This window comes from Syngnathus scovelli, chromosome 2, assembly GCF_024217435.2.
Source record: "Syngnathus scovelli strain Florida chromosome 2, RoL_Ssco_1.2, whole genome shotgun sequence".
Taxonomy (NCBI): domain Eukaryota; kingdom Metazoa; phylum Chordata; class Actinopteri; order Syngnathiformes; family Syngnathidae; genus Syngnathus; species Syngnathus scovelli.
Window position 1 is genome coordinate 6,361,391 of NC_090848.1, and position 21,549 is coordinate 6,382,939.

General features: G+C 41.3%; 1 protein-coding gene across 3 annotated transcripts in view; it reads right to left on the minus strand.

Moving 5' to 3' along the window:
- The window catches only part of zranb3 (zinc finger, RAN-binding domain containing 3), a 55,132-nt gene that overhangs the window by 19,820 nt on the left and 13,763 nt on the right, over nt 1-21,549 (minus strand). For all 3 annotated transcript variants that reach the window (XM_049752695.2, XM_049752694.2, XM_049752692.2), the window contains exons 7-14: nt 19,816-19,987; nt 17,327-17,461; nt 13,175-13,294; nt 11,286-11,405; nt 11,017-11,196; nt 8,520-8,690; nt 7,921-8,371; nt 4,274-4,564 (exon numbers count right to left, since the gene is read on the minus strand). In XM_049752695.2, coding sequence (XP_049608652.1) covers nt 4,274-4,564; nt 7,921-8,371; nt 8,520-8,690; nt 11,017-11,196; nt 11,286-11,405; nt 13,175-13,294; nt 17,327-17,461; nt 19,816-19,987 — 1,640 coding nt within the window. The remainder of the gene's footprint in view (nt 1-4,273; nt 4,565-7,920; nt 8,372-8,519; nt 8,691-11,016; nt 11,197-11,285; nt 11,406-13,174; nt 13,295-17,326; nt 17,462-19,815; nt 19,988-21,549) is intronic.

The following is a 21,549-nucleotide window of genomic DNA, read 5'->3' on the forward strand; positions in this document are numbered from 1 at the left end:
CAGTTGTAAAATGCACTATGTAAATAAAGTTGCAGTGTACTGTACTGTGTTGTATTTCTGAATCAAGTGTTTCAGTTCTGTGTTGAGCCCGTTTCTTGGAAGGCAGAGATAATCTAAAGACATCTCTGATGAACTTGAAAATGAAGTCCCATTTTGAGTCCAAGAAAAAACAACACTTTACCTGGAATTTCATTTTCATTGTTCATCAGTTGTGTAATCCTATGCAGTCACAGAAGGCCCATTAGTTGGAAAGAGCGCTTCCAATTTATGTTTAACAAGTTCACACAACCAACAACACAGAAAAGGAGAGTGAGTGATAAAATGAATGGAAGAGCAGCGAGGAGGGAGAGGGAGGACAGAGAGCAGGTCATTACTGTCAGCAATGTAACTTGCTCATCCTGCCAGCATCGAACAAGAAAAGGTCAGGTGGTGGAAATGAGACTGCCGCTGCTCCACCACGCTTCATTTAGACAATGACCTATAAGACGCTGATAATACTTGCTTTAAATCACTTCATGTGGCCCTTTGTCTGCCTTGTGTGTGTGTGTGTGTGTGTACTAAGTGTTCAATTGACTTGCACACTGGCTGATGTCGCTAATGCTTCTATGATCAGCCAACTTGGTTGCTTCAGCTAAAATACTTTTAGAAGACACGGTGGGCTTTGCTTAATTAGGTTTAAAAAGGTGTTAGCTGTATGTCGAGGCAAGTTGTGAATTAGTTGATGTTTAGTAGTTCTCCTTCAGGTGCTCATTGTTTTATTGATCATTTTGTTTTATTTTTGTGTTGGCACTTCCTTCGTAGATGCTGGTGTTTCCTATCACCTTTGTTCGTAGGTCACCCCAATGTTGAAAATAAAAGCATTGTGAACATATTTGGCCTTTCAAAATAAAACTCCCACTGTCTTTCAACATCCATAATGAAACCTAACAGCTCCACTATGTGCACCTGATTTTTGTTGTAAGCATTTTTTTTCCTCCCGAATTGGCTGTTTGCAGTGGCTGAACAGGCAAGCTGCATTAAGTGGGCCATTTATTTGATGGGGGCAATTCATCTTACAAAGCCGTCTTATTAGACTGTCACTTGCACAGTATGAACAGTGCCTTCAAATCACACGCCTTGGGATTTATCTGTTATTTTACTGCAAGGGAAAGAAAACAACGCCTAATTGGACTGAGTCATCTCATCTTCTGCAGGACTGAAACAAAAGATGAGAGAAAAAAAATCAACTATAACTTCAAGAATGCAGAAGTTCGGTGGAGCTGAGCTTGCTGCAACGTTTGAACTAACATCCGGAAAACATGAATCCGCGGATAAACGCTGGACTCATGCAGATCGCCCGGGCGACAGGCAACAGAGCGTGTGAGGCGGTGAGATGGGGGAGGAGTGATTGCTTGTGCGTGCCATGAGGAAAGTAATCTCGGAGCAATCAAGAGGCAGGAGCATCTGACAGCTCTGTGGCTCGCTTCCGAAAACCCCGGGCAGGTAGAGAGAAATCATTAGCCGACGCGCCTGACCCCAAAGGTCACCTTTATTGGACAACCTCTGTGTTCCATATTAAACTTGTGCTGCCAGAAACAGACTTACAGCAGCATGTAACAAACAAACTCAATGCATGATAGATGGATGATTAGGAGTTGTGAGGAGGAAATGTCCAAGGCAATGTTGCAAGAGTGCCTCTACCATTTTAAAAATGGATGCTTTTTACTTCGCCAGATGTCTTAAATGGTGCTCTTTGCTCACATTTAACATTAGTTTTCTGGTGACTGAATTATATCTCAAGGCTTTACTGCCCGTGGAGAAAAATCAAAAAAACATCAGAAAAAATAATCACACTTGATGGTATCGCAATGAAAAAAGTATTCTTTTACATAATTGGGCAGCGTCTTTGACAACCAGGCTGTGCAAAATGCACCTGTGAAGGACACTAAGTAAAGTAGGCATTCCTTCTCAGAAATGATGGTGCTCAAAACAGATGACAACAGATCAAAATATTCTTCAACATAAAAATCTTGCGTTATGAAGCTGAGATGTAGAGAGCAACAAAGGCTACAGTACAAAAAGTCGGATGGATGGACAGACAGACGGATGGATGGAGGGATGGAATTATTAATCACTGGTAATGTACAATCCTTAATACTTACTGACTAAACAAAATCACAAATTGCAAGCTTTGAACAGAAATACAGCAAACACTAGTTCAAAAGAAATTGGAAGCTGGAATGGGACTGTGAAAATTTGAAAACTGCTAATAAACATCACCAGACAGGCCCTGATCTGGAACCGCTAAAGGAGACAAAAGGATCTAAAGCAGGATACACCTCGACACAGATTGACAAGAAGACCTGTGATTAAGTACTCTGCAGGTCCCTACTTGTTGACCTATACCTCAAAAGAGGTGTCGGGTAAGTGTGCTAAGTACAGTAATTGAATGGTAAAGAGTGAACAGCAGCAGAAGCTACAGTGAGATTTTGTTTAAAAGTAATTGTATATAATCTACAATGCAAGTGAAAGCCCTGTCAAACAGATACTATACCAGCAATGCTAACATGCTAACACCTTAACAAAAATCACTATACATCCCAGGACTTGATGTATGAACAGACTGAACCCAGTATGACAATCTTTGATTTATTCATTGAGAACAAAATAATTCAATATAAACTCAAACTATTAACACTCTGGGGATTGTGATTTGTTTTCTTTAATTAAGGGCTGCAATTTCCAAATCTCAGCAAAGGTGGCTGGGAAGTGCCTATAGCCTGGATGCCCTACCCACAATTTTGGGAAGATGCCCACATATGGATCAGTACATGATCCAACTCCAAAAGAGTTTTTGATGCAAAAATGCGTGATGTGTCAGAGGTGCCCGATTGGATTCAAGTCCAGGGAACAGCTAGGCCAGTCATTCAACAACAATGCTGTAGGCAGAAGAACATTCTCCACAGCGTCTGTCAAATGTGCTCAGTGTGAACATTTGATCATTTATGAAGAAAAAAGGATGCCAATGGCAACTCTGACAATTATGCTGTTCTCTGGCAAATCAGGCTGAATGGCGACATGGCGTGAACATGGGCCCCACTTGTTGACTTCTGGCCTGTATGCCACCCCGACAGAAATGTACCCGAGTGGCCTGCTGAAGGCCAATTAGTAGGGCTCTGCAAGTGCTCTTCCTGTTCCCCTTTAAAGGAGCTGGTGCCGTTCAGGGCTTGATTTGATTGCATATGCATGCCGTTTTTAGCGTGTGCAAGTAAGAACACAGGCACTGGATTAGACATTAGACATGAGGAAAAAAATCGTTTTGTTAAACTTGTACCACAACTGAAATCAGTGTGTCGATCGAAGAATTAGCTCATGTTCACTTCTTCGTGCACTCTAGTTGGGTGGTGCTTGAAATGATTAACCATCTTGCAGAATACTCCATACAATGTTATTTACATCCATGTTTGATGCCAGCTCATTGAAAAAGACTTTGGATTGAGCGGAACAGATATAAAGTGTTAAAAATTTAAACATGAGAGGATTTAGGAGATGCTGAGTAACGCGTTTGCTTATGATTAAAAAGAGTTGACATGCCACTGCAGCTTCAATGAAGTAATCGATAGAATCATCGAATCTAAAAATATTCGATAGAGACCACCGTATTCGACATTAAGTAGACACGGAGGTCAAAATGTGTTTTGAGGAGCACACAAAACACAATTGATCACAATCAGCCATCTTTGTTGTTTACATTAGAATGCCTAACACCAGCATACTACTGTCACATTTCTACATTTGTTAAATTCAGGGTCAATATGTGTGACCTTGCTTTGATATCACAGTACTTACGTATCTAACATCTGTCATCATTCACTTATATACAGTGTGAATGCAAGACACCTCAGGTTTTAACATTTAAAAAATTCATTGTGAGCTGTGAACTAGCGTTATTAGTAGTAGTAGCACTGCTTTTTTTTTTACTGGTTCACTGATGGTCACTGACTGCACCTCAAACTTTGCATGCACTTTTCACGAGGAGCAGATTGTGTGCTTTGACAAGATTTACTCAAGAGATTAGTGGGACTTTATTCAATATCTCCCATTCGCTTCCACTGAGCAGAACTAGGCAATATCCCAAAGAGGATATGCATAATAATATGAAGAATAACACCCGGCCCCATATGGAAAGAGATATAGTCCCTTATTGGTTTGCAGCGATGAAATTAAAGAGCATTATTTGGGTAGCGCAGGCCAATTTTCCCAGATATGAAAAGGAGATTGCAGGTGGGATTACCGTGAGTGTGGTCAGGGAGGACGCAGCTGCCACCACAGGTGCCGCCGCCGCCACCTCGCTTTCCCGCTGATTGTTTGCCTTCGAGCTGCTGCGTGTCCCCTTCCTCTGCATCTCCGGCTTGCTGTTTGTCTTTTGTAGGCACATCTTCCTCCTCCTCACTCTGTTTGCTTTTGCACGTATTGGCAGCATGGGATTCCTGCCAACTGGGCTCGGGTTCTTGGTCAGAGCTGGACGGGATATGACACACTCGTTCCTTCTCAGCTGAAGGAGGTAGCTGAGGCCTGGTGGGCTCTGAGAGCAGAGACATAAGGAGAATGATTAAGATCATCTTTTCAGGCCGAGTTGTAGAGTTTAATTACACATTACAGAGCTTCAGTCCTTGGATCCATCATTCAAGAATTACCAAAGTGTGGCCAAGAGTCTGGATGTAAGTAATCTCAATATGGCATATTAATTATTTTGTGACCACAGATCAGTTTTAACAGATGTGTTAAAGATATGCATGGATGAAGACAAATTTGTTGAGTACATTTACATCTATCCATCCAAAATTTCAAAGCACTTGTCCTCATTAGGTTCTTGTGGGAGCTGTGGGCTCGCCAAGCTAACATTGGGCAAGAGACGGGGTATTCCCCAAACAGGTGAGCTGCTACGGTAATTGAAACAGAAAAAGGCGTTACACCTGAGCACCAACCTACTCCTCAAAGGAATGCTCGAGCCGCAATTTGAACTACGAACCGCGCCGCAAATGTGCTAACCCTAACCCTCCTTCCAAAGAAACACTAATAAAGTAATCAGACAATCAGAATGTTCATCTGATCAGCGGTAAACAAGAGGGAACATGTTGGGTTAATTGAGGTGCAGATCTGTGAAATAGCATGGCGGTCAGCTCCAATCTTCTCGAACTGCCATGCCTTTGACAGTTTCTCGCTCGTTTCTACAACAAGTGTTGGGTGCTATTTTCAAAGAGGGTGAATGATCATTATCCCACATTGTTCTCCTAATTGCTCTTCTGCATTGCTGTGTGTGCAATCAGCATTAACATAACAATCCCAGTAATTGCTGCATCTGTGCAACTCTCTACCCAGGTGATCACGGCAAGCTCGGTGAGCTCATTTCAACCTCCCTTGAAATACCAAAGTTGTACTGCGGTGTAATTTCACTCGTCGCGGACGGAAATAGGAGTGGGTGGGATTTTAAGACTCTAGAAATGTTAATGAAGGCAAGGATTATGCTATAGCTATTCAAAGATATACAAATACATTCACAAAAGCGCGCCAGCCTATCCACTGCTCACCTTAAATGAGTACACACCCTTTGATGAATACATTTCTATCCATTTCTAAGGGCCTGTTTATACAAATACACTTGTGGGGTTAAAAGGGCAAAATATTTGGACGTGCCTTTGGTTTAGACTGTGGCGGCGTTTTGGGGGCTTGAATCTGTAAAAAATGATTTGCCCCGCCAATGTTTTCAAAGTTTTAATGTTTGTGAATTTATTCATTTTCAATCGGAAATCTTTGCTGAACTGTCATTGCGAGGAAATCATTTATGCAACGTTATAGAAAACAGTAAATGTTTAGGCAAATCTCAGAAAACTTATTGTTTTCTTACAAATTTGTTATTAATGTATAGTGAAGATGGAAAATTACAAGCCTCTTTTGAAACTGCTTCATCTTTAGAAAACGCTCCACTTCTTTTCAAAGGATCCAGGGGACTTTGTGAGAGGTCAGAGGTCACCCATAGCTCACAATCCGTGTTTTAGTTCATCTCAATGGTGGAATATATATATACTAATGTGCACAATTTTTATTCTTCCATCACATGTTCAATTGAAATCACATCCTCTTACGTAATATGTAAAGTTGAGGTGTGAAATCTAAGAAGTTATGAAATTCAGAAATGCAGAGGAGGGTTAATTAGTGATCCTTCCTCTCTGTGACTTGTTTCTTCAAAAGGCCAGCCCACAAACGAGTTGCTCAAATGTCACACAATTCTCTGGGCACCTGGCCTTGCCACTGTCCCCCTTTGCTAACAAGCTGAGCGAGACCGCCAAGCGAGAAGGCTCAATTTGTGTCGCGCTGTCCCCACCGAGGAAGATGTTAACAATGAAATCTTGCATGGCTTTAACATGACTTTTCTTATCAAATTCTTTACTCAGTCTGCAAATGAGGACCCCCATTAGAGGCTTGATAAGGTTTCATATTTGAGTCACAAATTATCCAAACAAAAAAAAAACAAAAACAAAAAAACACTGGACAAAAACATGTGCGCTATTAGGATGCGTGCGAAATAAAGATGAAAATCTTTTGGTCTCCTGTCTGCAGGGAGCCAAAACAACTGTGGGATGAAAAAGGAGATGATAACAGTTCGGGAAGCCCACATGATGCATAATATCAAACATTCAAAGATACATTGCGACCGGGGCGGTGTCATTAAATGCTAGAAATGAGTTAAAAACAGGACAGAGACAGCACAAGAACCAGGAGGAAACTTCTTCCTGTGGACTATTTTGGCAGCAGCTGCTGAGAGATATATTACCTGTTAAAGGACAGAAGATGAGCTCTACTCTGATTAAACATGATATCATTGTGGTATATATCAAAGCTGTCCTAATCTTCCTCAACCAGATTTATTGGTGGTACATCAATTGCATGTCTTGTTCTCACCTACCTGCATGAGACATCACGTTCTGGCACCCAAAGTGGTCAGTAATGCATGACAGTTTAATTAAAAGCAAAACTCCATTAGCAACAATATCGCATAACATTGTTCAATTTGTGTTCTATTAATGAAAGCTGCTGTTGTTGCCATCTGGAATCAGGTACATTTCTCCAGTCAGCTGCAAAATTGAGCTTTGTTACACTTTACAGGTGGCATTCAGAGGATAAGTAGATAGCTTGAACAAATTCTTAAATGAATACTCTGCCTATATGTGTGTGTGTGTCTTACTAGTAATAACAAGATTGCAATGAAATACATGAGGCATTGTGCAGCTCAGATTTTACAGCTGATGAGACAGACCAGAACTTTTTCTGAGGTGTGCACAGATGTTACTCAGTCACGGGCTGATAGATATCGGCAAGAGCCAGCACATTTTTTTCCCAACTTTTGCGCCAGACGTTTGCAGCCTTCTCTCGAGCTCTCGACTTGACAGGTGAGAATTATACTGAAAACTTGTCATCAGCAGAGAGAGGGAAAAGGAGTCACCCAATATTCTTGCACCTGAGCTATTTCAAAATCTGGCAACCCTGCCTCCAGTCGCACATCTTAGTCTGCAATGGTGCTCAAAAGTCATTTATTTTCGTCTTTGGCAATTAGTTTAAGACTTAACCCTGCTTGATCCAAATGTTTTAAAGTAATATTTTTTGTTGAATTTTTAATTACACAATACTTACCAGGTTTATTTTAATCTTGCCAACAAACAAAATCCATTAAAAAAAAAAAAAAAAATACTAAAAATAACTAAAACTTATGAAAACTAATAAAGCTACCCTGAAAATTAATTGGAACTAACTACATTTAAAAAACAAACACAATACAAAAACTAACTCTAATTAAAATTCCAAAACTGCTATAACACCGGTGGGAACAGCCTGACATAATAGTGAGAAAAATGAAGACAGAAAAGTGCTGGCCATTCTTACCTGATGGTAAAGCTGAAGAAGAGCGTGGCCATTCACACATCTCGCAGTAAGGCAACAAATTGCTGTTTGAGTAAGTACACGCTCCGCAGGCCCATGCTTTACTGGAAGGGTTTGACTCCAAAGACTCATGTTGGGCCGACGTGCTCGCCTCCTGCGTCAACCTTCGCTTGCCCCGGGATGTGGACCTTTGGCTTGGGCTGGACTGCACCTCTCGGATCCTCTTCGTTTGTGGGGAAAAGTCACTGTCGTCTGTGATGGACATTTGAGAGCTGGTCTCTTCTTTCTTTTTTGTCTTAATTTCAGAATGTCTTCCCCCGCAAGCTGCAGAATTGTTGGGTTCTGGGGAGACGGAAGAAGACTCATCTTCGTCTTGTAGTCGTTTCCGCTTCTTCTTCTTGCTGGTATCCGGAGAGAAGAAGTTACGAATATCATGTTGATTCTCCTTTTCAAACTATGGGGGGAAAAAAAACACATCAATCCATTTGGCTCATGACATTTCCTCTTATTTGTTCATATCCTAATCAAGATGATGAAAACACAACTGGTTTTTGCTCCCATTTTTCATTATCTGCTTAAAAGAAACAATTTCACCATCTCACATGAGTGAAGAACACCTCCCCATCTGCGTCAAGTCCAGTATTCTTCTCCAAAGGAAGCTCGCTAGGTGTCCACGCATTGGCAAAGTTGAGGAAGTCCCACTTGTCTTTGTCCCCCTCCTCAGCCTTCAGGTACTCCTTCCTTCCGTTAAGAGTGCTGCCTGTCACGGTTTCCTTTCAAAGACAAATTTTCCTGAGCTTTGCAAAACTCGACTGATGTAAATTGAGTGCATTTCAAATCCAAAATACTTCATCATAAAACAACAGTTTCATAAATGCAGAAAAAAACCCCTCCCTTTACAGATAGTTATAAATGAGTAGCATCTTAACAAAATATAAAACAGTGCATGTCAGAGAATAAACCAAGCATTCAGTCAAATGAATTGCCTTAGGTGACAAGGTTGTCTTGAGGCACAGATCTGAATCAAAAAAAATGAGCACAGTCGCCTCCATAAACAGTAAATAGTAGATTTTGAAACATCAGGACTTTTCATAGAGCTGAGCAATTAGCAGAGAAAAGTCTTATGCAGGAGATGACCAAAAACGTGATCACTGTCTGTCAGAGCGCCATGGTTCCTCTATTAACAGAGAACCTTCTTCATAGTCTGTAAAGTAGAGTGAACAGACGGAAGCTTCTCTTTCATGTTATCAATAGGCACATGGCAGCTAGCCTGTAGTCAAAGGCATCTGAAGGACTGTCAGAGCATGAGAGACAAAATTCTCTGGTCTGATGGTGCAAAGATAGATCTCTATTGCTTGACTGCCAGATATCATGTTTGAAGGAAACCAGGCACTGCTCAACACCTTGCCAAAAACAGTTTTACAGTGAAGTATTGTGGCGGCAGCATAATGTTTTGGCAATGTTTTGGGACCCCTCGCAAATGAGATGTTGCATCTCAAGGGGTTCATCCCATTATAATAAAAAATGTTTAATAATGTTTTCAGCAAGCAGGAACTGAGAGACTTATCAACATTGGGGGAAAGATGAATGCAGCAAATTGCAGGCATCCTGCACAAAAATCTATTCCTTTTTTGTCATTAGGTTGTGGAAACGGTTTACATTTCAGCAGGTGTCACGTAGCCAAGATATCAAAAGACAACTTTAGGACAACTCTGGTGAATGTCCTTGAATGGCCCAGCCAGATCCTAGACTTGAATCACTTTGAATAACTCTGAAGATATCTGAAAATCTGAACACAGATGCTTCCCATTCAACCTGATAGAGCTCGAGAGGGGCTGTCAAGGGCAATGGATGAAATTGCCCAAAGGTAGGTGTGCCAAGGTTATGACAAATTAAAAAAAACTTAAAGGAAACTTGAGCCTGTAATGACTGCCGCCATTATAGCCTCGGCAAAGTACGGACCAAAGGCTCCACCATCCATCCGTCCGTCCATCCGTTCATCCTCACAATTAATTGCTTTGCATCCACAAGGCAATTTTAACATCTAAAAAAGACAACCCAAGTAAAAACTAAACTTATTTCCAAAATGGGTAAAATTGCAAGAATAACATTTAGGGAAAATTCTGCACATGATGTCGGTGAGTCAGTATTTGAGACTGTGTGAACGCTTATGTTGAAAGGAACTTCTGCGCCTTCTATTTTTTAAATATGAAGTTTAGGGTCGATTTGGATTCTCTGCAAAGTTGCCTGCAAACTGCCGCCAAGATATCTGAGTCTCCTGCTGCGTTCACACACCAGGACAGTGTCATGGAAAAAGAGAAGTTTAAGATTGTGATACAAAAACTCAAACAACGATTCACAATTCGACTTAATACTGAAGATAGCGACTTTGGAGTCGTTGAAGTCGACAGAGAGAGTACATGCAACAGAGCGAATGACCCCTAGTCATACAGCACGCAATATTTTATGACCATCAAACACTTGTCATTGTGTTGTGTATGTTCAACATTGTGTGCTGATGTTTTAACAGCGATCTCCAACTGCTCCATCCCTGATTGGTGGCCCTTGTCCTTGACTCAGCTCACCAATCGGTCCCAGGGAAAGAGGCCTGATCAGCAAATGGATTCTAGGAGTGCCACCAGCCGTCCTGATTGCCACCGCTGCTTAAAAAAAGATTCTGTTGCCTTTACAAGGTGGGAATGAATGTGCACAGTCAGTCCCCAAACCTCTTCTTTTGTATGCACCGCATCGTTTTGTGTCCTACTCATCATCATCATCTTGATTTTTGTTTAGCATGAGCAGATAGCCGGGAGTGTTAGCGCTGTGCCCTTGTTTCCAATATCACGGGCAATTGCTGTCATGTGTGTTATGATTATTTTTATTTGCACAAATAAGTTGTGTTTTTTTTAAATTTTTTATTTTCAAATGTTTTATTGCAAAAAAATAGAGGTGACATGCCACTTGTTTACATGGTAGGGATAACAGTTCTAAATTGTCTAAATGTACTCCTATTGGTGCATTTCTAACCTGAGGAGTCAAATTGAATTGTAACTTGAAGAACTGAATTTGAATCGGGAGTTTCTTAAGATAGTAAAATACCTTCTTGTTGAGCATGGACCACATGGCGCTGTCGAAGGTACCCTTGGCGATGAGATAGTGTACGTTGACAGATGACGTTTGCCCGATACGATGAGCGCGATCCTCAGCCTGCTTAATCTGTCCCGGGTTCCAGTAGAGCTCAGCAAACACCACGTGGCTGGCAGCGGTGAAGGTCAAACCCTGATGAGGAGCCAAAAATTGCTCACTGACGTGAGTGGTGTGTGTGCCAAATGTTGTGTGCAGTGCACGTGCATGCTTGCGTACACTACCTGACCAGCTGCCTGGATGCTGAGGATGGCCACTCTTGTGTCTGGGTCATTCTGAAACTTGTGAACTAACTGGATTCTCTCAGAGGACGGGACGCTGCCATCGATACGAATATATCCTGCCTGTGTAACAAAAGCAAACAATGTTCACTGCTTGTTTACCAAAGCAGCTGTAGATTTCCATTTATCGAGTCGTTTATACATAGCTTAACAAATGAGTTCACCCAAATGAGATTTTATCCGCTTCTCAATTTTCATATGTTTGATAATGATTACTCTCTGTTGAAAATCAAGATTTGTGATACTGTACTTTGATTGTTGTGCGCAAAGTTTTGTAAAATTGCATCATTACATTGACAAATGTTATTTGGTCCAGTTATTTATAAAAGCATTTTATAGTATACAAATTTCAATCTCTGCAGATGTTTAAGTTTGCTACAAATTTAATGTTCTTAATTTCTGCACACATTTTAATTCACATTTATCTCAGGCAAGTTGCAATGTATGGTTACTGTTATAGTTAATTCAAATGTATATTCAAGATATACTATCTGCATGCTGCTGCTAGATGCATACATTTTCTTTGGATCAATAAAGTATGCACTCATCTACCCACCCATCCATCCATCCATCATTTAGTATGCCAGAGAAATGTTAATTTTAAAAGAATTTATATTTATTCAAACACCACTTCTTTTATTTGTTATGGTGTTTATGTCATTTAAAACACGAGCATGCAGTGCACAAGTAATAGTGTGGCTCTTCTCTACTAATGCATGTCTATCGCAGGAAAAAATACGCTCACACAATTGGAGAGAGGTCAGGTGTGCGAATTGTGTTCACCCATACGGTACTTGATTTGAAAAAAAGCTTTTACAATTGAAAAAGAAAAGTGGTTCGTGCTGGACACTGCAAACAAAGGGCAGTTTATTATTAACATGTACTTCGTATTAGGGACATTTCCGTGACAGCCGTGCAAATGAACAAAGCTGAGTGGAAGGGCTGGGATGAATTAACGGCAGTAAAAAGTATTTTGTTCTGCCAAACAAAGAGAGCAGCAGCTGAAGGTTCACTCAAGCACAACTTGGCTGAGTTGTTAATGCATCATGGCGATGGCTCTTTTCTTTTGTTTGCATCCTTGGGTCATGCAGAGCTGCTCCATGTTCACACTGTGCACCTCCAACATGCACCTCAATTGAAGTACAGCATCACAAATATTTAGAGGTGGCTCACTAGGAAAATACAAATACAAGGCCAGTTCGAGTTCTTTTGACTAAACGTCACAAACAAGGATCCGTCTGTTTTTAACATCATCTCAAGGCCATGAGATGCAGAGAAAATAGCCCGCTGTTCCAACAGCTGCGCTTTTTTCTGGCATTTGGATTCTCAACAAAAAAGAACTTAGAAAGTTCAAACACAACCTCAACTGTTGTGCCACAGGGAAAAGGCCTACAGCAGCAAGGTGCTATTTGTGCTGCGTTATTAGACACAAGAAACAGCCGCCTCTGCTGCTCATCACAATCCTTCACAGATTAGTCCTTTTTTTAGACCCACTGCATTAATTGGGAAGTGCGAACGCGGCGGAATGAGCGTCTCACATCCGAAGGTGTTATCGCACATTGTCGTGAAGCATTACATACATCCAACACCTCCTCGACCTATGCCGTACACACACTCTTGAACCCTCCTGCTAGTTTCCCGCGCTGAGCAAAGAGATGCCGTTTGCTTGTGACAACTTGTGAATTACGTCGTCGGTGAGAAGCCGCAGAAGTAAAAGTTTACTTTCTGAGTGAGGAAAAGTACTTCTTCACTGATTCTTTGTACCATTCAAAGCAATTGAAAAGTGACGGGAAGACAGATAATGGTGAATAGATGGGTGATGTTGCCCTTACCTTGGCCTCAACCACAGCCTCGGTGCAAGCCTGCAGCATCGTGAGGTGGTGGGCAAAAACAAGAAACTTGAGTTGTTCTGCCTCGAGCATCATTTTGATGTAGTCTTTCACTGCTCCAGCCTAGCACCGCACACACACACACACACACACACACGCACGCACAAAAATAGACACAGATTAAAGGAAGCCACTGAATCTATCAATCCACCTGTGGACCGCACAGGAAGGAATTGGCTCGATCAGTCAGGAAGTCAATTAATCACAGCGGCCTCCTCTCGGTGTGATCAATTCTTCATTGAACGCCAACAGATCTGGACTTAAAAAGAGAGTGAGAAAACAAAGCAACTCCAAATCAATACCTTCCAACTCAGAGATATGATTGGTGCTTTACACTGAGATTACGGAAGAGAAAATTAAACTTCAGCGCTTCTTGACTTGCGTGAATCTTGGATTGAACACGTTACAAAAAGTTTACATTTGAAATGCAGTCATGAACTCAAGAAGATTTTACGTTCCAATTAAAATTTGGTCAGGAATCCACGTAAAATTGCATCTTTTTAAATGGGAAAAGATGCCGTCAAATGTCATGTAACTTGGCTATGTGCATGCGGTGATGAAATGTTAGACGGGTATTATGAACTAATCCAGCAATTTAGATTTCATATGACATAACGTACCTTATTGAATTTTATTCATCTTTATTTACTAAATCTTCAGACTCTAGGCTCCAGCACACCCGTGACCCTCGTGAGGATATGCGGTTTGGAAAATTGATGGACTTCTATCTCTTTCAAATTGCATTAAAAGGGCATTATATGTTTAGTTGGGTTACTGCATATCTGTCTGGTATTAATATTTATTTGATCATCTTTACCGTGAATGTGGGGAAACTTTGCAATAAAATAAGAACTGGAGGAGGGTACGTGTGCATGGGACGGTATTTGCAGTAAGGGTTATATTTTTCCATTCGGCCTTAGTCATTTTTTATCGACGCATATTCCCCCATCCAGAGTTCCGACACACACAAGATGAGAATGTGTGCACAAAAACCAAAAAGGATATTCATTGAATTCTGAAGCTGGATATAAGTCAATGAGCAAGGGAGTTTTCCTGAAACTTGTAAATATTGAAATCCCAGAGAAAAATGTCGCACCCTTTGAATATGAATATACCTTGCAGAGCGTGTCGTCGGGCAGTCAGGACGCGGGGACTGCTTATATTAACACTTTGAAGAAGAACATGTTTTTTAAAACGACGTCTCATAAATCCACTCAAACCAATGTGATGATAATATTGTGCTTGTTATGATTTTTCTTTTTTGCACGTTCGGAGGTCCATTAAAAAAAAAAAAGTAGATCAGCAGCTATGTTTCCACAGTTGCCTTGAAAAAGTAACTAACTTAACATGTTTTAACAAGAGTCTCTCCTCGCAGTTGTAGGTGAAATAAAGTCAGCTAGCGCCAATTAATATCACGACTAAAACACAGTACTAACTGACTCGCAGTGCCTCTTTGATCTCCGTGATAAAATCTGACTTTTTCAGTTTCTTCACATTGATCTCTTTCTAGAAATCCCTCCTAACGTGTGGAGGTGTATGTTATAATAGAATTCTAATTTCAAGGTGATAGTTTACCAAAATTGGACTTTATAAAGTCCCTGGAGCGCATAAGCCGAATATTTCCCAAAGTGGATGCATCATGAAGGTGCATAAATGACAGACAAGTTGACAAGAGAAAGTGCACAGCTAGAAAAGTGTTTGAGCACATGGGAGAACAAGGCCCTAAGCCGTGCATGAAACACAAACATAGTTTCGTATTTACAATACAGAAGCACCTGAGCGCCAGCGTGCAAATTCCCCAAATCGAAAAACACCAGCAAAACGGACACAGGGACATAAATGACAACAACCAGATTAGACAAAACACAAACCAGGAACACAGACTACCGACATAACAAGGCCCACGTAGAAAGAACTCGGATTGGTTGAAGACATTACTTGCAAGGCAGATAAAGGATGAGAGTCAAGACTGTAAAACAAAGATAATAACGAGAAAAAAAACACACAAAACGCAAACCAGAAGTGAATTAGGTTCCGATGAAAAAACAAAGTACACACAGTACAAATGATGACAGTCCAAACAACAACTTAAACACAGCATCCTGCTTGCCACTGCTCAACCTGTGACCTTGACTGACAGCTTGAAGCTGATAGTGCTAAGAAAACATGTAATGCTGAGTTAACTGTAGCCTGCAGGTATCTCGTATCATTTCACCGTGTGCTGCTGCCCAGCCATCACCCCCGCTGATGACTGCGGCTGTGGCTGGAATATGGAAGTGCAGTGCATGTGTATCGTCCGACATCTGGGCTCAGCTCATTTCACCCAAGCAGGGAAGGAGGCAACTGAGGATAGTGCCAAGGAATATTAAGGTTTATATTTGAGTCAAACAAAGCCTATGCTGGACAATTCAGAGAATATTTTTGGTGGTGTGAAATCTCACCTCTGTAATCTAGATACCACTTGACAACCTCAGCAGCCATGACACCTGCTCTGGCAGGAGCACCTATGCTTTGACTTGCTGATATAATTAGTCGGTGCTCCAAATCATAACTCACTTCACCAGGTCTGCTGACCCTTTTCTGATCGGGGGGTTCTCATTACTGACGGCTTGCTTCTGCTGGCTCCTTTCCGCTGAGTTTAATTAGTGCACAAACTTCTCAACTGTCTGAAGCGGGCCGTTAGCTAGCTTTTAAGTCCGGCATCAGAGCTGTCCTCTCTGGGTAATTGGGAGCAGATGCTTGGCGGGTAAAGCAATAAAAATACCCCCAAAGACTTTTTGGCACCATCATCGCTGGGCCGACTGGCGGGCGGGCAGGCAGGCGGGCGGGCAGGCAGTCTTGTTGCTCGTCAAAGTGACATAAATGCAATTTTTCACTCTCACCGATCAAAAAAATTCCCCAAAGTATAGAAAGTGTGTCACCCACTAAAAGCAATAGAGGACACCAGGATGGCACCCGGTCAAGCACAGGCCGCTGCCAAAGCTAACAATCCGGATGTGGATCGGAATCAAACAGTACACTTTCATAGACACCCACCTTCTGCACAGGCATCAATTCACAGCTAAATAAAGGAATTCCCAAAAAAATTTCTGGCCTTTACCCTTGTGGAAATTTTCAGTTTTAAGTCATCATGTCCACTGACAAACAAACATCTGCCTTGAAACAGAGAAGATGGCTGTTGTCATGTAATAGAGTGCCAGCACTGAGCTAAATTGAGCAGAATCCAATCAGCAAACAACATGGAGTCCAAAACAAGATACAAACTCAGGGCTTGTCAAGTAGCGACGGTGATTGCATTCGGCGGTTATCTCCGGAGTTTGCAAAACTTGGGGCAGCGCTGCTCGCGGCTCGGGTCAACGAGCTAATTAAGAGAAACACCACTCTCGCATATGGCAGACGCTATGCTTGGTGCAATGTTTACTTGGCAATATGTGATGCAGACAGGCTGCCATAGCAAGAGGATCAAACTGCACTCCAAACCCAGAGTACAGGAATGGAACGCTGCACGTATGCTGCCGCCCTCTTCCATTGCTTTATCCCCTTCTCACTTCAAACTGAAAGCCATTGTTTCCATAGCAACACAATTACAGAGGTGTAATGGTGTTGGTGCAGGGTGTAATCATGCCAGGTTGGATGTGACTAAATAATACTATAGTTAGATCCCTGGCTTTGTCTAAGTGCTTTTCACCCGCAATCATTAAGTTCTGTTTCCATGGCAATGCTCTGCCATGAGATCTCACCGAGACGGAACATCAAGTCACCCTTTTTCTTTAAGACGATATTATTCCACTCATTTAAAATGCTATTCTTTGCAAACTCTTGGCTTTCAGATGTGTCGTATAGGTTAACAATGTTAGAAGGCACATTTAAGTTGATCTAGTTCAAAAAGTGTTGGTGACTGGTATCAGATGGCACTAATGGTGCAAATTTCACATTATGTTCCTGCATTTGAAGCCACAAGTTATACTTTTCTACAGTTTAGCCTGATTTGATTGCAAATACAATATATGAAAAACAGAAACAAAGTGTTCAGGGAGAAAAAAAGAGTCGAGTTCATAGATATAAAACAACAACAACAACCTGGTCCCCCATTACCTTGGCAATTGCTGTTTGCTTGTACATCTGCGTGATCAGGCTCATGACCTCAGTGAAGGAGTTGCTGGTGGCGACAACCTCTGACCCACATCCCTTCATCAATCTCTCCCACTCGGCGAAGCTGGCTGTGGCCTCCTGCAAAGCAAGGAGAGGGCGAGTTCTTCAACATCTTTCTCTTTCTATCTCAACACTTTTGGCGAGATAAAGGGCAAAACAATTAATAGTGCTGCTGGATGTCCTAGTTTTCCTGGAAGGCAAGAGAAAAACGGAGGGGGAAAAGAGGGAGAGAATTCCCAAGGATGCCTCCCCCTCCGACTGGGCTTCTGCGTTAGGTGGGTCAGGAGCATCTCCCAATTATAGCCGCCTTGTGACAAGCCGGGGTCGAAGATGGAGAAGCAGCCAGGCCGCTACAATAAATCAAAGATGCCTCGTGTGCTCTCAAGGTGATTGGCGAGGAGTATTTAAAGCAAGCGTGAAGAGCGTTGCAGTGGGAGTTGCTGCCAGCAGCATATGTGACCTGCTATTCATAAACAGGCTCTGTTTATCATAAAAAACAGGGCAATACGTGCTTGGTTAACAGCAGGGTGTCCTACATTGTTACACTATTTTGGGTTATAATGCGCCACATGATGTAAAAGCCTGACAAAAAATGTGCATGCTGTAGTGAATCACTGCAATTTGATTACATTTCTATGCAGCGTGGTATATGCTGGGGCTTTTGTTTGCAAGGCTCACTTGAATCGCAAAGATCATGCAAAACTTTGAATGCCGTCCTAAAGTGTCGCATCAGAACCATATGGCGAGCTCCTCGAGGGGGAAGAAGAAATGAAAGGGGGGGGGGGGGGGGGTAAATGCACCAGAAACGTATTAATGTGCACATCCTGTTTTATTGGTGCCACTTTGCGTTCAAGATAATAAACAAGTTTTGGTTTGGAACATGAAAGCGTTTCCATTTAGCGAAAAGATTAGCATTTCAGTAGAATTTCGTCAAAGTCAAGGACGTCTGAATGAATAAATGAGATCATGTTGCAGGAGAACAAAGCTCTGTTCCATTTATGTTTTGTTGCTCAGATGTTCCACTCAGCCGCACCTGCATAAACAAGGGTTTGACAGACTGGAAAAGAGTTTTGATTCTAATTATGAATGCTACATTCAAGCTTAACAACCTGCTGTTGAAAAAAAAAGAGTGGCTAAACACTACGCCCATGATGATAGTCACTTGACCACCACAGACAAAAAGGGCAGGACTAAAAATGTAAAGGGCAGGCGGGGCATAACATGTGTCTGGCAGTGGAAGATAAAAGCCATCATTAGGGAGTAAAATGAGATAGAAGGGCCAGGGCCTAGCTAGTGAGTGGTCCTGGAGTACACATTTTAAGGGGTTTTGGGGATGGTGGATGGATATTTCTTTTTTTTATTATGCTGGGCTTATTATGCACACAGTATGTCCCCCTTTCCCATCATTAGCTGCAAGATACTCCATAATCATTTAAGTATTGAAAAACACTCTCGTCTAATAACTAAGGGGGGTGGGGGCTCTAGCCACTGCATCCACCTGAGACGAATTATCTGCATCAGCCAACTTTAGATAAGCTACAAAACACAATAGGTTTTCCAACGGTTCCGTCTGTATCTAATTGGCACCTCTATGGAGAAGCATTGACCACATTTAGCTGGAAAATAAAGCATTCAGGGAAATTCAGGGATAAAATTGCAGCGTAGTCACTTTCATGGGGGTCTTGCTTATTGTTGTGTCACTCCAAGAAATGGGGTTGAGGGCATAATTAGCATCGAAAGCACTCATTTTGTGTCTCTGTAAACTCCTGCAGCTGCTGATGTGAAAAAATAATGGCGCTGGTTACCTTCAGTAGGAAGTCGATCTCTGGTCTACAATAAAAACATTCTAAATTGATATGGCTCAAATTATTACATTGTATTCAGTCAGGGTTTGCGATTTATCCCTTAGTTCATAATGAAAATATTTTGTCATCTTAGAATATATTAAAAGGCCAAAGCGCGTGCATTTTGAAGCAAGCAGACTATTATTATTATTATAAAAAAATCATAATAATAAGACTATAGTGTCAGAGTGAACACAATTTCTAATACCAATTACTTCAGCAGAGGTGCAAACAAATTATCATCACAAAGGACACAAAGGAGAAATATGAAAACTCCACACAGAAATGCTGGAGCCAGAATCAAACCAGTAATCTCTGAACTATGAGGTGGACGTTGACAAAAGATCTGATAATATTTGCATATTATTGAAATTGATTGTGGATTTCTAAAATCAATAAACATTGAAAAATCACCCAATACACACACACAACGGAAGTTCATTTCATTTTAAAAGGATTGTGATTCTTCCAAGCTATTCTTAATCCCTAATATTGAAATATTAGTGGAGGGCGCTGGACATCTGAAAAAATGCACAGATGAACATCCCTTGAGGCAAAGGAGCGCAGGAATATCAAATGTAAATTTACCTTTGCAGCCTCCTTTGGAAGGTCGAACGGGATGCGCTGGCGGATTTTGGGGGGAAGCTGACTAAGCACCTCAGCTTTAAGGCGACGGATCATGATCTGGCTCAGCCGCTGGTGCAGCTCCTCTAGGTTGGATGCCCCTCTACAATCCCACTGCCTGCGGGTTCCAAAGAACCTGCAGGAGAGGAATTAAGAGTTAAAACCCCATTACAAGCTGAAGCAAACTTCCTTAAATATACTTATTTACAGAAGTGCCCTGGAGGAGTAGTTAAACACTTTTAAAAATTCCCACCTGGGAGCTGCCTGGCACTGGAACAGTCTTGCATTGTGAACAGCGAAAAAAGCTCGACTCACACAGTTGGGGATCCGCATTTTTGCGTCAGGGCAATTTGCAGAGCAGCAAAGAAATTTGTCTCGAGGCCATGGCAAACTTTCACAACTCATCAGCCAAATGGGGTTTTAGAATAAAAGTGGCCTTGTAGACAAAGGCTGGTTATCTGCCATCCATGTTGGCTGGACAAAATGAACAATGGGGTGCCAAAATCTGCAGCTTTACTCTTGAGTGTTTTCATACTTTTTATATTGCTGAGGAAAGGGAAAACATTTTATTTATTATTATTTATTCAAAAAAAAAAAAAAGTTTATTGGCAGATTTACATACTTTTACCAGTATGAAGAAATACATGCTGCTAAGTAGTTATTTCATTCCTCTTCACTTTATGAGATCATTGACATGAGGACCTAAGTGACTAATGTTGGACGAGAGGACCTCACCTACAATTGATTTTCTAGTTCAGGGTAAGTCAAATCTTAAATAGGCAAAGATACATTTTTCACTCAGTACAAACCTCTATTCAGAGAGGTTGGTCAGACTACATACAATGTTACGTAAAATTCAAAGAGTCATTTTAATTCAAAAGGACATGAATACAATCTAAAAGTAATTTTAATTTTGACCTAAATTAAAATAAATCATTGAATAAAACAATAGATGTCCCTAGTCATGAAACAATCAAAAAATAAATATATATGAAGGGGGTATTAAGAACACAAACACGAAGGGGGAAATACGTAAAATACGTATTCAGGGACTTAGTTTTTATTGATTGCTTTAACCTGTTTGAAGAAACTAGGAACCTCTTAGTCTTCATCATCACCATTTCAGCAGAGCAGAAGACACCTCATGCAAATGTGTTAACATTCTCATTGGATTGACACAGTTTTCCCACCCTTTTGCAAAACAATTAACATTCAAGAAGTCCAAACTCCATTGTTTTAGCTGTGCTTACAGAACAGAAACCATATGCTCTGAACTCTTAGAAGCTCCCTGATCAGTATGTAGTCACGAAAAGCACCTGTCTGAGACTTCTTCACAAAATTTTTCAATTTGCAATCAGTCTTCAGACCTGTGTTGTTCTTTGCACGCATGGATGGAGGAAGTTAAGGCAGATGAGAGGTAGAGTGAGCGTAAGAGGTAGAGGGGGTCAGAGGAAGAGGCGTTTGCGTGCAAGGTGGAGGCATAGCTGGAAGGGCTCAGAAGAGATCACTTGTCTTATACTCTTATAGTATAGGCCTACTATAGATTTTTATCCTTTACTGCGAAATACTTTTTTTTTTTTCGAATTTATCACACAGTAATGGATTTTAATTTATGTCCATGTATTCTCTGTGTGAATATTCTATTTGTCAGCCACAGTCTGAAAAAAAGAATGTAATCAATCAAATTTGCATCAAAGC